This window comes from Sus scrofa, chromosome 14, assembly GCF_054392235.1.
Source record: "Sus scrofa isolate SSC_HxYL_T2T_F1_AM1 chromosome 14, Sscrofa_HxYL_maternal_Yorkshire_Landrace_v2.0, whole genome shotgun sequence".
NCBI lineage: Eukaryota > Metazoa > Chordata > Mammalia > Artiodactyla > Suidae > Sus > Sus scrofa.
Window position 1 is genome coordinate 159,015,416 of NC_139396.1, and position 15,141 is coordinate 159,030,556.

General features: G+C 49.4%; 2 protein-coding genes across 18 annotated transcripts in view; one reads left to right on the forward strand and one right to left on the reverse strand.

Moving 5' to 3' along the window:
* DOCK1 (dedicator of cytokinesis 1) overlaps nt 1–15,141 on the forward strand; it is a 539,709-nt gene that overhangs the window by 211,672 nt on the left and 312,896 nt on the right. For 12 of the 14 annotated variants that reach the window (XR_014827178.1, XR_014827177.1, XR_014827179.1 and 9 more), the window contains exons 26-27: nt 733–860; nt 2,476–2,571. Coding sequence is in view for 6 of the 14 variants with exons in the window: in XM_084995915.1 (XP_084852041.1) it covers nt 733–860; nt 2,476–2,571 (224 nt within the window). In the remaining 8 variants the exon portion in view is untranslated. Of the gene's footprint in view, nt 1–732; nt 861–2,475; nt 2,572–2,775; nt 2,966–15,141 lie in introns of those variants that run through there. The other 2 variants (XM_084995918.1, XM_084995919.1) reach the window with 1 other exon arrangement.
* INSYN2A (inhibitory synaptic factor 2A) overlaps nt 9,475–15,141 on the reverse strand; it is a 66,338-nt gene continuing 60,671 nt past the window's right edge. For all 4 annotated transcript variants that reach the window (XM_084995920.1, XM_021072612.2, XM_084995921.1 and 1 more), the window contains one exon: nt 9,475–12,112. In XM_084995920.1, the coding sequence (XP_084852046.1) occupies nt 11,929–12,112 (184 nt within the window). In that variant the 3' untranslated portion in view covers nt 9,475–11,928. The remainder of the gene's footprint in view (nt 12,113–15,141) is intronic.

Here is a 15,141-nt window from a genome sequence, read left to right on the forward strand (position 1 = left end):
GCGGGGGGGGGGGGCGTTCTCGTCGTGGCTCAGCAGTAATGAACCCGAAAGTATCCAGAGGACATGGATTTGATCCCTGGCCTTGCTCAGTGGGTTAAGGATCCAGCGTTGTTGCGAACTGTAGTGCAGGTTGCAGACGCGGCTCGGATCTGACATTGGCTGTAGCTGTGGTGTAGGCTGGCAGCTGCAGCTCTGATTTGATCCCTAGCCTGGGAACTTCCATATGCCTCGGGTGTGGCCCTGAAAAGACCGGAAAAAAAAAAAAGAATCCAGTGGTGAATGTAGATTATGAACTGATGCTTCGGTCCTTCTAAGAGCAATAAGTGCTGCAATTTACATCATTTTTGTTGTAACAAGTATTTATTTTAAAGTTGCAAATCAGCAAGTTTATAGTTGAGTACAGGAAATTAGTTACAGCCCCAGCCTTTGTATTTGCATTTGTATCCATGTGCAATCTATGGGGTATGTGTGGGTGTGTATATGTGTATGTTTGTGAGCTGACACCCATGTGTGCACATGTGACTGCCTGTGTGTGAATTCTTTTATAACAAAACGGGTGACTTCCTCCCAGTCGAGTGATCTGAACCCCTCCAGATGTCAGTTTCACACTGGAGAGGACGTAAGGGCAGAATGTTGGAAAGCTGTGTCACAAGCTAGGGGGACAAGCTTCTAGCAAAGGGCATTGCATCTTGGTGGGGCTCCTGCTGACTGGCAACCCCGTGTCCCCTGCAGACTGCAGAGAGATCCTGCTCCCCATGATGACAGATCAGCTCAAGTATCATCTGGAGAGACAGGAGGATCTGGAGGCCTGCTGCCAGCTGCTCAGCAACATCCTGGAGGTTCTGTACAGGAAGGACGTGGTGAGTAACGGCGGGGCCGTCCCTCGGACCCCGCGGGAAGTGTCGGCCTCCAGTCCCCGTGAACCCTGGCCTCCCAGGACCAAGTCACATGTGATTCACCTAAACAGGATCAGCCTTAGTTATATATATCAACTCTACTTCAATTAAAAAAATAAACAAGGCGTTCCCATTGTGGCTCAGCAGGCTAAGAAATCGTCACAGTGTCGATGAGGTTGTGGGTTCGATCCCCGGCCTTGCTCAGTGGGTTAAGGATCTGGTGTGACGGCAAGCTGTGGCGTAGGTCTCAGATGCAGTTCTGATTTGACCCCTCATCCCACTGACCTTTTGTCTCACTCAAAAGTTCATGCAAGCACATGTGGAAGCGCTGGCCCTAAGCCTCTGCGGTACCATCGTACCTACCTTAGGGCAGCTTTGTGCTCAGGTACGTGAAGCCACTGGTCTGCAGCTGTGCCTGGATGGGAGGGCAAGGCCGTGTCTGTCTCCGCCTCTAGAGGTGGCAGATGGGCCAGGATTTTTAAGTCAGCAGGGCTTGCTCTTTGTGCTCCTCAGCTTGGCGTCTGGACACCCTCCCAGTCCACCCCCACACCCCCCCACACACACCCCCCACACCCTCCCCCCCCCCCCCCCACACACACGCCTGTCCTGCCCTGTTTCTTGCTGCGCCTACTCCTTCTCTCAGAGCCTGGGTAGTGTCCATGAAGAAAGGGATAAGGTGGGCTTGTTCACCACAACGGGGGTTCCTCCGTCTGCTCTTGCAGGCATTGCCTTTGGGAGCCTTCAGCCCAAGGCCCGCATCAGTGGTCCCACTCCAGGCCGTTGCCTTTTCTTATCAGATAAAAGATAGGGAGTTAAGAGGGTGTGTGGCCAACCCTCGTAGAGGAGGTGGTGCCTGCCTGGCCTCTGCAGAAGCACCTAGAGGGTTTCTTTGCGGTCCAGCATTGTCACTGTAGTGGCCTGGTTCACTGCTGTGGTGCCGGTTCAGTCCCTGGCTTGGGAACTTCCACATGCCATGGGTGTGGCCACATTTAAAAAAAAAAAAAAGAAGAAGAAGAAGGAGAAGAAGCATCTAGAAAGCATGTTGAGAGATGTTCCAAGTTCCTAAAAAGTCAGCCATCCCATCACACACCAGATCAGGGATAGACGTTTCCATGGCACCGTGAATTTGAAGTTTCAGGCTGAAAAAAAATATTTGAACATTCCCTTCCCTGTCATTGTTCCCGCATTGTTAGGCTTTGAAATGCAGGGCCATCTGCAGTGGCCGTCTGCTGGCCTGCCCTGTACACAAGGCCCGATGGCTTCAGAAAGCTCCTTGGTGAGCTAATCAGGGATCATAAACATTGTATTGTTGAAACATTGTATTGCTTTAATTTTTAAGGTTTGCTTAAATTCAATTACGATGATTATATAACACATTCTCGTTAATGGAGGATAATTAATACAATGCCTTGAGTTTTCTTTGTGAAGGCCCTTGCCTCTGACAAGGACCGATTTTCATCTCGTTCAGGTTTGTAATTGATGTGCCCTTTATGGGGTAGGTGGATGCAGGGGCAGCCGCGGGGCTGGCGTGTCCACGATGCTCTCAGGTGTTGCCTTACAGCGGTGTGTCCTCCTGCAGGGACCCACCCAGAGGCACGTCCAGATCATCATGGAGAAGCTGCTCCGGACCGTGAACCGCACCGTCATCTCCATGGGGCGGGACTCCGAACTCATCGTAAGTGGACACAGGCTCGGGGGTCAAATCGCGGCTCAGAGCGTCTTTCCCAGGCCGTTCACTCACGCTCAAGCCCCACATCCCCGGGGTCCTTTTCCGGCTGCCTTTCGAAACCAACCATATCTTCCTACAAAATAGCAAGCAGTTGAGAGGCATTTATGTATGGTCTCGTAGCTTAAGTGCGCCCGTGTTCGCTCATTCTAGAAGCACATGGCGGAGGCGAAGCGTGAGCAGACCCGCATTTTGGAGACAGAGGCATTTGGCTTTCGTTTTCTCACTGCTTCCTCCCAGCAAAGGGTGTGTGTTTTCTTCCTCATCCTCCTGGCAGTGTCTTTCCACGTATTTACATTTAAGGTGCCATTAATAAAACCTTATGAAGGACCTTAAAAAGGAATCGAGGCACTCGACGTCGCGTTTTATTGGCTGCTCTGAAGTAGTGCGCCTCTTCCTCTCGGACGAGCTGTTGAGGGGGAGTGGTCTCTGTTATTCTTTTTCTCAAGAAAGTGGCTCAGGGATTAACGAACCCAATGAAGATTCATGAGGATGCAGCTTCGATCCCTGGTGTCACTTAGTGGGTTAAGAATCCCGTGTTGCTCAGAGCTGTGGTGTAGGTTGCAGACGCGGCTGGGATCCTGTGTGGCTGTGGCTGGAGCAGGGGCAGGCAGCTACAGCTCCGATTTGACCCTAGCCTGGGAACCTACATATACCACAGGTGCGGCCCCAAAAAGAAACAAAAAAAGAAAGAAAGAAAAAAGAAAGTTTTGACAGTAATTTTGACAGTCTCGGAAGTTTCGTTTTACGGCTCTTTGGCCAGAGCTCGCCACTCTCCTCCTCACCCTCCTCGTTCTTAGATGGTGTTTCGTGGGCAACAGATGCCCGCGTGGGTCTCATTTAATTTCTTTCCTTTCTCGTACATGTACCCGTTGAAGTCAGTTCGGCTGATTGCACTTCAAAAAGTAACTGCCCTAATCACAGAAGGAAAAACTCCAGTTGGAGTTTTCATGGGCAAGCAGACTGGGCACCCTGGTCTGCTGGGATGACTTGAGTTGTGTCTGCAAAGCCCGGGAGTGGAACAAGCACAGCGACACATCTCTCTCCTTTGGACAGCAAACAGGAACGCGGCACTGGGCGTGCTTGGCTTTCTGTGCGGGCATCGCAGAAAAGGATGCCGTCTGTGGTTTGGGGTGAATCACAGGAAGGGAGCGAGTGCTGCCTTTCTGTTAATGTCCAGTAAGATTGTCTGGTCTCTGTCTCAGAGTTTTCGCACAGGTGATGTGCAGCGTTCCTTTTAAGGTGTATCTCCTTTAGGTTTGGACGATGACGTGTATAAAGCAGGAAATAAAATATTTCCTTCTGCCTTGGCTTTATTTGCAGTGGACGTTTCCATTATCCTGCAAACCTAGATCTGCCTCTTCCTGTTCCCCAGCATGACTATTCTTTGATCTTGGAACATTTTTGTAAGGGTGGCTGGAGACTGCGCCCCACGCAGGAAGACTTGGGGTGACTCCAGGAGTCCTCTGGCGGTCCTGTGTGCCTGTTTCCTTGGGGTCGTGCCGTGGCATGCCTGGAACGCGCTCTCCTTGGGAAACGTGGAGAGGACCTTAAGTAGAAGGAATGGTATGTGGCTTAAGGGTGAACCAAGCTTGGTGTCATTCTGCCAATGTCCCTTTTGGAATAGGCTGGATTAGAGGGGCTGAGGGCACATTCTGCTTCTTGTGGCGTTGCAGTGAGTGGGTGACAAGCACTCATGATGGGCAGCTCGGGGAGATGGGCCTTCGTGGAGGCAAGTGAACTGTGTTGATGCTTCTGTCTCTGGTTATGGGCTTGCCCCTAGCGGTGGCTTCACTTGGGTCGTGACCCACCAGCCAGCGGTTGAACTGGGGAGAGGAGGGCCGGGAGGAAGCCCGTGACAGTTTGGATGGGACCTTGGGTGGTGGGGGATGGGAAGACTGGCTCGCAGCTCAGTCAGAGGATGCCGAACGGAGCAGACCAAGGCGACTCCTCTGACCGTGTCGTCCAGCGTGCCTCTGGGAAATCTCTCCTGTCGCAGGTGTCGTGGTAAAGTGTCGATAACAGTAGCTCTTCTTGGGCCACTTCGGTATGTGCCGGGTGCTGTGTGACCAGTGGAGGAGTCTCACTGAATCCTCACTTTCACCCTGCAGAGGCTCCTGCATAAATGCCTGCGGAGAGATGGGGCATGGTCCTGGGTCCACAGCTGGCACGGCGGCGCTCTCGGGGATCCCTGGGTTGGCGCCAGAGCTGGCTTTCCTAGGTCTCATCCGTGAGATGGAGACTCATGATGCTGGTCCAGGAGGTGCTGAAGAGGACTCTGGATGCCTCCGGGTCGGCAACCTAGTTCGGGAGGCAGGAGTTCAGGGTAGTAAGCGTCTTTCCATCTTTCCATCTGCCACCGCAGTCATTCCCGGGCACCAGATGGCTAGGATCTCCTGGAGGTGGAAGGGGCAGGCCACGAATCAGCTGCCCCTTTCATGAAGGGCTTGGAGAAGCTCATGTGTTCTAAGGAACCTTTGCGGGGGGCAGGGGGGAGTTTCTAAGAAGGGACCTTGTACCTTCTACCAAGGGGTCTGAAATGAGGACCCAAGCTTGGCCTTACCTAGCTGTGGCCCTGTTCCTCCTACACAGGGGGCAGGGGTCCAGGGCACTGTCAGGGGATGGGGTGGGGGCTAGAGCAAGCTGCCCACCTCCAGGCCTATCCGCCATGACCTGTCCTTCTCCAGCAGAGAAGCGGGAACAGGGTTTAGGTCCTAAGCTGATTCTTCCCAGTTCCAATGTGTATAAAAGGAGCCCAGCACTTCTTTTCTAAAATGAACTAAGCTGTCAGGGAAGGATTTTCAAAAAGAAAAAAAAAAAAAAAAGAAAGCCTGAATAAACTATAATTATTTAATGAGTGGTGACCTCATTTCAAGATGTTTTCAAGAAGGACACTTGCCATTTAAAATTAGAGGTGTTCAGAAGGCTCTTTCGGTCACCAGGGAACCATGAGTCTGCCCTGTGACATCCACAGGTGGCTGACCCTGCGATGCTGCCCTGCTCAGCGAGCCTGGCGTCGCTGTCTCCCCATTGGCTCCAACGCACATTCGTGCGTTAGCATCTTAATCTCACTGTTGCTGCTCCGTGAATTTAGATGAAAGGGCGATCCAGGGAAAAAATGCCCCTGATAAGGTGAATAAAAAAACTTAATCGGTGGACCTTTCAGGGTAGAAAAAGAGCAGAAGGTAGTTTTTTAGACCTGTTGGGTGTCAGCCGTAACATTCGGTTGTAACGCAAATTCCCATCCTTCTTGCTTGCTCCTCTTTGTTGCATAAAGAGCACGGGAATGGTATAACTGCGAATCAGCTCACAAACTCTAAAGAATCACGGAGGACAGTGTGATTGAAAGAAGGTTTGAATAGCTCTGCTTCACTTACTGGGTTATTTCATGATGTTGTCGACAGCGATGGGAGCGATGTGGCCCCTGTTTCCGTCGGGATGCGTGCTTGGTTGAGGATGGTTCTGTGGCCTGACAGTTTCCCATCTCCTTCTGTGTGGGGTTGAGGACTGGGGAGCTTCACACATTATGGGATAAGCTGTGGTGTGCAGTGTAAGCCTTTTCTCTTATCTGTATCTGTGGTAGCTTATAAACACCATGTAGTTGGTTGGTTATCATTTGCTTTCGTTCATGTTATACCTTTCAGCCTTCTGTTTGACACGGGCTATTGGAATGCATCTCATGCAGAGGATGGAAATATGCCTTGAGTCTAAGGATCACCCCTTTTTTAACAAATGAGACTCCCTCTGGCGAGTCTAGAATTGTAGATCGCATGGATGCCTAAAATAGGCCCCAGTGCAGAAGAAGGCTGGCAGTAACCTGGTCACCGAATTATGACGCCATTTTATCTTTATTCCAGTCGACTTGATGCAGTAGCGTGATTGAGTGAGCTGCTGAGTTGTCCGATTTCAGAGTTTATTTTTCTCATCCTCCTTGAAAGGGTTTCTCGGCTCCCTGAGTTTGGCGGGCTTCTTGGTCACTGGGTATGGTTCTGAGCAAGGGGCCAGGGTGGCTTGGGGTCTCCTGTATTGTGGGCCGATGACCTGACCAGTGGTTTGGTGGGTGATACGGCTACCCCCGCCCTTGACCCTCCCAACCCACACCTGCCTGTGTCTTTGCTGGAATAACGCTTGTAACCCAAGTGGGGTTGAGCAGCAAATGAAGGAGCAGTCCTTCTCTTATGATCTTAGTGGCTGCTGCCGCTTCTCAGTGATCAGATTTACATTTTGTTAATGGGTCCTTTAAAAATGTAATTGAGTGAGAAGGACTTTTAAAGATTTTTCTATGGCCTGGATACACACCAGAAGACTGAACTTGACTGATGCACTGCAATGAAACTGTGAGCCTCTGCGAAAGACAGATTCCCTTGGAAAATCCACGGACGTAGGCTTAATTAGACAAGGGAACCAGTCTGCCTGCCCTTGCTCTGTGACCATCAGCCCTCCCGATTCACTGGACTCCCGTGATGGACCTCCTTCTGTTCCCACTCCAGCCACCACCCACAGGGACGCTGGTGCGTGGGGGTGTTCCATGGTGACAGCAGCATCGGTGGTGGGGACGGTGCAAACCCACTGCTTTCTCTGAGCCTGTGTGATTTGTCAGGACCTGACATGCTGCTCCATTTGGAAAATACTGTAATAAAATTGGTCTCCCAGAGAACCTTTTACCAAGACTCATCCCCAAATACTTCCCCAAAGATGCGACACCCTCAACACCCTGGTGCCTGAGCATTCACTTTGTGATATTTATTCTAATGGAGTTTACCTATGAATGTGCTTTTAAGAACCTGCTGTTCTTCATTTTCATCTGCAAAAGAAAGCAATACATGACAAAAGTTTCACATGGGCCACGTGTGGTTTTTCTCTGAGAGTGTTATAAAAAGTGTCTCTAACTGCATGGTTGGCAATCAATCTACGTGGAATACAAGGGACTTCTAGAAAGCCATCCTCCTCCAGGTGCCCCTGTGAGTTGTGGTGACTCTATAAATTCTTTTTGGATATCAGTGCATCAGTTTTTCCATCCTGTCTTATATTTCTGTGGCCTTAGCATTTTTTTGTTCCAAGGTGGATCAGGACTGGATTTATTCCACAGGAGGTAAAAACCATGCCGTTGCCTGGGTAAAAGCTGCTGGGCAGTCCTTGCATAATCATCCCACGCTGTATCTTAAGTTAATTACTGAGCTGCTTAAGAGGTGACAGGCTGCACTCACAGGACCTTCTCATCTCCAAAATGCGCGTTATAGCGCGATAAGGTATCGCTAATTCACGAAGTGGAATTTTATTTCTGAATGGTGCAGCTCGTCTCTTCCGGTAAATAAGTTCACCACACACGTATCCCGTGTCCAGTGCGCCAGTGGGAGAGCTTTTCTGGAGAAAAGGAGATCCATCAGTGGGGAAAGCCATCAGTGGGGAGGGACACTGCATCGGCGAAGCTGCCCTCTTAGCCGTCACGTCCAATTTTACTCGCTGGGAAAAATGCCGGTGGAGTGAGTGTTTCAGCCGTGGAGTCCGCACAGACAGCCTGGGCTGGAGGAGTTCCTGGCCCAGTTCTTGTCCTTTGTTCTTGCTCTTTGTTCTTGCTCTCTTCAGTGAGAGGCAAAAGGCAAGCCCCTGAATGTAATGATGCGTCTTCTGAGTTGGAATCCAGGGCTGTGCACCTCGGGTCTGCCTTGCCTTCGATGGCACCCCAGGGAGCACGGCTTTGCGAGGCGCACTCCTGGTTACTGTGTAAGATTGGAGTCAGCCTGATGCTGGTCGGCGAGTGAGGATGCCCTTTCTGCCACACCTCAGGTCTCCATGGCAACAGACACCTAGGTGACCTCGCAGGAAAAGGAGGAAACGTCTGCCAACTCTAAATGCCTTTCCCAAGATAGCCAGGTTTTCTCGCACCTTGATTTTCTACCCGGTTTTACTCTGCTGGAGTTGGGGGAGGGTCTGCGATGGAAGGACCCCCGGATGCAGAGGCCGGGGACCTCTCCTGGAGGCTGGCCAGCCACTCTGGGAGGGAGTGCCGGACTCCTGTGTGGCAGAATGTCCTTGGCTGGATCCAGTTGTTGATGAGATGACCTCTGAGACGGCACCAGGGTGCGGCTCACAAACGCCTGTGGAATGAGACCTCGGAGGGTCCCCCCAAGTGCCTCGGGCATGGGCTTTCCTCCCCACCCTGCGCTCAGTCGGGTTCATCTCCTTGTTTCCCCAGAGGAACCTGGGAGGGCAGCGGGGGGCCTTCTGTCTCGGGCCACAGTGGACTCTGTTATTGCAGAGACCAGGAAAGGTGTCTGGTCACCTCTCCCCCTCTAGGTTTCCAGGTGGCTGTTTCCCTTGGGGGGAAGACGTTGGTTTGGGGCTGGTCTCCACGGGAGAGGCAGGGTGCTGAGCCCAGTGGGGGCTGGTCTCCCACCCCGGGGAGGGATGGAGACAGGAAGGAGGCAGGCCATCGCCGGGGGCTGCAGACCTGCTGGATGGATGATCTAGAGAGAATCTGTCTGCAGCGGGCACTGCAGGACTTGCCCTGGAAACGCTTAGGAGTCCAGCGGTCTCCTTGAAGTTCTTTAAAAACTGGACCTCAATTAGCCAGGTTCTCCTGTGTACGGTGTATTTTGCCCTTAAAAGTCACCCTGGCATCCTGGCAGCGGAAGCTCCTGCCAGGGGCGTGGTCTGATAAATGGAGTCGGAGCTGGATGTCAGCCCCAGCTGGTCCCCAGCCAGGCCAGGCCAGGCAGCAGGGTCCCTCCCTCTCCTAAGGCCCAGGGCCTTCTCTTCAGCCTGAACATCTTTCCTTTTGTGTTATTTTCTCAGATTCTGTTTTCCCCGGTTATTGAGACCATGAAATAAGTCGAAGAGCCACACAGAACATGAACTTTGATTGTTTTTTTATTTAAAAATTAATAAAGAACTTAGTGACAAGTATAATAATTTAATCTCTCTACGTAACGCCATGTGTACAGGTACATAGGAGGGAACACGGTACTTTTTAACCTTGGTTTTGTATCAAAGATTTTACCTAAATCTCTCTAAGAGAAGAGTCATCATCTTTTAGTAACACATTGCAATTAAACTGTGAAATGAGTTGGAAAAATTTTTTTTTCTATTCTGCAGATAGTTTAATTTTCAAATAGGAATTCGTTTACCTTCAGTTCCTTTTCTGACTCTGGAAATGTTAATTCCTTTTTTTTGGTGTCTCGACTGCTTTCACACAATGATGTGACTTTGTTTATTACTAGGATGTCCTCTTGTTTAGACAGAATTAAGAGTACTAATTAAAAAGCTGCTAACACCCTTGTTTCAGTTACTGAGATAGTTGGGATTCTTAAAACACAAGAAGAGAGAACTTGTTGCAAACATTTTTATAACTTGAGTTTAAAAACAGTATAAAATACATGAAACACATTTTGGGGGGAATTTTATCTCTACACAAAACAAGTGCACTTCCTTCGTGATAGGCGATCAACTCACTCAGCCTTCCTTGAGCCCAAAAATATTCCTCAATTCTGTCAACTCCTATTCAAGGATTTGTATCCTCATATATTGTTTCCACAAAAGATACATTTTTTTCTCTTTTAATTAAAGCATACATCTGCGGATATAGCTTGAGGAACCCCCCAAAGGATGCTTATGTGAGATACTTCTTTCATTCAGTCTCAAGTCCAGGTCTGACTGCTCATCAGACCTTGGAGCATCAAAACACTTAGAACAAAAATAGATTTGCGTTGAGTCGGGACGAAAATGCATGGCAAGAAATAGCTCCAATCCGAGGAACTTAAGTAGTGATCCTTTTACCAAGGCGGACCACTTTTTATTGGCATCTGATTCATCACTGAGATGCGCGTGTGAGCACGAGAGGACGTCTGAAACTGCTGGACAGAGACCAGAAGACTCGGCTTTTAGTGTACGTTCACAAACTACTCAGAATTGAAGTTGTACCAAAAAAAAAAAAAAAAAAAAAAAAAGGCAAAAGAAGTTCCCGACTTCCTCTTGTGAAAAAGCCAAAACTTGGTAGACAGAGTCATCAACAGACTAGGGGCTTTTGAGTTCTATAAAAAGAGAGTTGCAAAGGTGCAAAGGAATGAGTGAAAAAATAAAGGAACTAAGATTTATATTGCAATGTGTAATCAAAAGAGAACTCTAAGTGTCACGATTTATTTAAAAAAGACCTAAAAACATTTGATTCACAGCTTTTCCCCTAGATATGTCATTTAGTACAGCTCACTAACAGGTTAAATGTAGATGACATTAAGTTGGTTTGTTGGTAGAGCAGCTAAACTAAGCACGCGGTTTCTCTTTGAGATGGTCAGGTCTTCCACGGTTGTTATCAGGCATAACGAATCCTAGCAAACGGCTGCCCGAGCTTCCGTGTGCACAGCGCCTCAACGAGGGAGCCACGGAAACGTTTTCTGGTGGCAGAGTCCGTCTGGGACTTAATGGGACTGCATTAGCCACTGTGTATCTCTGTGTGTGTTTTCCACTTCTTGCCAGAATGTATCATTTGGCCTTTGGGTACCAAAAGATTAAAAATGAGATCTAAGAGAGCTTAGCGTCCAATAGCTCTGACCCTGTCGACTTGCAGTGATTAAGGGCATGTCCTGACTTTGGGGGACTCCTGGCTGCTGGCCGTTTGGAGAATGAGGAGGAAGCGTGTCGCGGGTCTGGAGATGAAGCGGATGCTGCATTTGAGGTGTCAGTGTGACGCTGAGATGTGGTCACTTGGCTTAGCGCTACAGCACGGGAAGGCAAATATACATATAGTCACATTTTAGAGATTACGCATGGTCTCCGACCACTTGAAAAAATTGTGCTTTCTCCGGAATTTGATGTGCTGAAAATTGCACTTGCCCCCCCGCTTCTTTGCAAAAGTAAACATAAAAATGAAGTCCTTTGCAAACATAAGGGCTACTTGTTTTTTCTTCTCGGTAGTTACAAAAAATAATCATAATAAAGGCTCGAAAATAATGATGCGTTTTAGCTGTGTACAGAGTGACAGCCTGCCACTTTGCAGGCGGATAACATACTACTTGCCGATCTGGGGTGGGGGCAGAGAATTATTTACTTCTCATCTCTGACGACGTACGTTTTGTTTCCGATCTTACGTCCCACATCCGGGAGCTGCAAAGAACAGCTGGCAAGGTGTGCCATTTACCACCTTGCGTCTGTTATCTGTTATAACAAAGGCCTTTTTGGTAAAAGCAGGGGAGAACTGGGTGGCCCCCCAGGCGGCCACCGTTCGCTCCATCCTGTTCGTGTTGCAAAAGGATTTGCCGTGACCTCCAGTGGGTTCGAAAGACGGCCTCGAGACTCCAAACACCATGGGTTTTAAAGGAACCAGAGTTTCCACCGTCCGTGCTTTTTAGATTCAGTTTTGGATTTTTGCTTGGGAGTTGAGGAGTAAATCTCCTGAGAGTAAGGCGAGGGTGTAACCTGAGTTTCCTCAAAAGGATGGAGTTTCCTCAGAACTGGTTGGAGTTTGTCTTCCTGCTGCTTAAAATCTAGCTCCACACTAGAAAGAAAAGAGAGGGCAGGGATTTAGCGCTTGGTCTTCCCTAAATAAAGAACTCCCTTTGAGCAGAATTTGGTCACGTCCAACCCGGGTAAAAATCATTCGCATTATTAGTATTATTATCATCATTATTATGTTTTTTTAGGGCTGCACCCTTGGCACGTGGAAGTTCCCGGGCTAGGGGTCCAATGGGAGCTACAGGTGCCGGCCACAGCCCCCGCCACAGCCACACAGGATCTGTGATCTACACCAGGGCTCACGACAAGAGTGGATCCTTAACCCACTGAGCAAGGCCAGGAATCGAACCTGCATCCTCATGGATACTAATTGGGTTCGTTACTGCTGAGGCATGAAGGGAACGTCTGGGTTATGCTTATGATGGAATTTTATGGCTTAGGAGTAGGCGGTTGGCTGTGATATGTTTTTGCTCGAGGTCGCTGTGAACGACATCAAATAGGTTCGTTTTCTTTGGAAAGGAACTTCCTTGCTTTCATGGCAAACCTTTGAAGTCGGATGCACGTACACAGCTGGTGTGACATATGTGTAACGTGTTGTTGGAAGTGGGACGTGGGATGCGTGCGTCCCCCTTTTGCTTGTCCGCAGACCGCACACGTGTGCTTCATGGAATAAACAGCCACCTGACAGTGTGCGTGTTCCTGGGTCATCTTTGCGCACACACACGGTGTTGGGAAGATCCAGTCCTGAGCAACTTTCCCAAGGTCAGAGAAATCCATTTCTCTCACCTGGAACAGTTGTAAAATGAAACGACCTTGGCTTATGGTGCTCTTGCAGAATCTCGTCTATACCTGAAACACCGGGAGGAGCTGATATTGGGGGAAAACCGTGTGTCTTAGCAAGTCAGTACCACTGAATGTCACTCAAGTCGTCCTCAAAGACAGTTAGCGTGTGTGGTGATATTAACCCAGAGTTATAATTACACAGCTGATGCCGGAGTGTGCAGGTGTGTAGCTGTGTGCAGGAACGTTTCCCTGGAGTGATAGTGTTTGTCTTGGAATGACAGGGTTCAAGACGCCTCTTTTTTTTAGGGCTGCACCTGCGGCATATGAAGGTTCCCAGGCCAGGGGTCAAATCAGAGCTGCAGCTGCCGGCCTACACCACAGCCACAACAACGTGGGATCTGAGCCACGTCTTCGACCTACACCGCAGCTCACTGCAACACAGGGCTGTACCCACGGCATAGGGAGGTTCCCAGGCTAGGGGTCTAATCGGAGCTACAGCTGCCAGCCTACACCACAGCCACAGCAATACCAGATCCGAGCCGCGTCTGTGACCTACACCACAGCTCACAGCTACGCCGGATCCTTATCCCACTGAGCGAGGCCAAGGATCAAACCCTCAACCTCATGGTTCCTAGTCAGAGTCGTTTCCACTGTGCCACGTAGGGAACTCCTCAAGATACTTTTTAAAGAATATCTTGCTTCTTGGGAGGTCCCTTTGTGGCTCGCGGTTAACAAACCCGACTGGGATCCATGAGGATGCAGGTTGATCTCTGGCCTCGCTCAGTAGGTTAAGGATCTGGCGTTTCCGTGAGCTGTGGTATAGGTTTCAGATGTAGCTCGGATCTGGCGTTGCTGATGTGGCTGTGGTGCAGGCCAGTAGCTGTAGGTCTGATTCGACACCTAGCCTGGGAACTTCCATATGCCTCGAATGCAGCCCTAAAAAAAAAGCAAGGAAAAAAAACTACAGTATATGTTGTTTCTTACGAAATTCCTCCTAAGAGGGCTGCAGCTTGCCTGAAGTCCTTCTCTCTCCTCCTGCCTTTGGAAAGGACTCCTGCTGACACCCTAACTGGGGGATAGGAGCCCCTGGTCCATTGTCACTCAGTGATGAGCCCAGGAGGTGTGGGCCTCACCCCGCTTCCGCTTGCCTCCCTGGCACCCCTATAACTTGAAGCCGGGCCTCTGGAGGTTTTCACTCTCCGCTCCTTCCGTGTCTGCTCCAGATGCCAGACTAAATGCCAGCAGATTTCAGGAAAGGCTCCGCAGCGATGATAATACATGAACTCATAACATTTTATATCCGGGGACCGTAAACCATTTATAAATGTGATATCCTATTGATTTAAAGAGCCATTAATCCTAGCCCAATTTTGACATTTTGGGAAGACAAAACAACAAAGCTGTACTATCTAGAGTTTTAAAAACAGGTTCAAGACCCATCTAATGGGCTGTTTCATGTTTTATATCCACTGTTCCAGTTCATTTATGATCAAAGACTATGGTACTGAAAAACGTTTTTGAAAAATTAAAAATAGGGCTCATTTCCCCCGCCTCCTCGCAAAACAAGAATGATCCCCCCTCCCCATTGCAAAGGCTTCTTTGAGTGACTACGCTGCAGTTTGTAGAAGGCAGAAGGAATCCTCGTGAACTTAGGCCTTGCTCATCCAGAATGTGAGCTGACGGAGGCGGGGCTCCTCTCAGGGCGGCAGTGAGAAGGGCGCAGCTCAGCACCTGCTGCTTTTGTGAACCTCAAGCCTGTTCAGTAGGAAGAGCCAGGATTTCCACCATGGCCTTTCCCCTTGATGCTGCAGGGGGCGAGGGGGCGCAGTGACGTCCCTTACCCTTCTCACTTCAAGGTCCATAATAATGGCTGCTCTGAGGTCCCATGAGTTATGCTAAGGGTCCCCCCACTTCCCCCCAAAAAAAAGAAAGTGCAAATGTTTCCTAAACTATAAGATGCAAGTCACCGATTATTGTCTCCTTATTATGTGTTGATCACTGCTTGTCTAATGGCAACAAGAGCTGATGGCGGTTAAAAAAAGACACATGAAAGAAATCTTCAACTTGGACATTTACCAAGGAAAACCTGAACCTTGCCTTTGAGTCTCTGAGATGTTACATTATCCGGCATGTGGCATTTTGGGTACCAAAGAGTGATTTCAGCGGTTAGTGTTGAAAGCATGTGCTCCAGATCACAAGCATTCGATAGTCCCAGACAGGCTTTGTGTTACTAGATCAGAGGGCGGGAGCGAGCATTTCCTAGGCTCACGGCACAGTTCTGGGTACCTG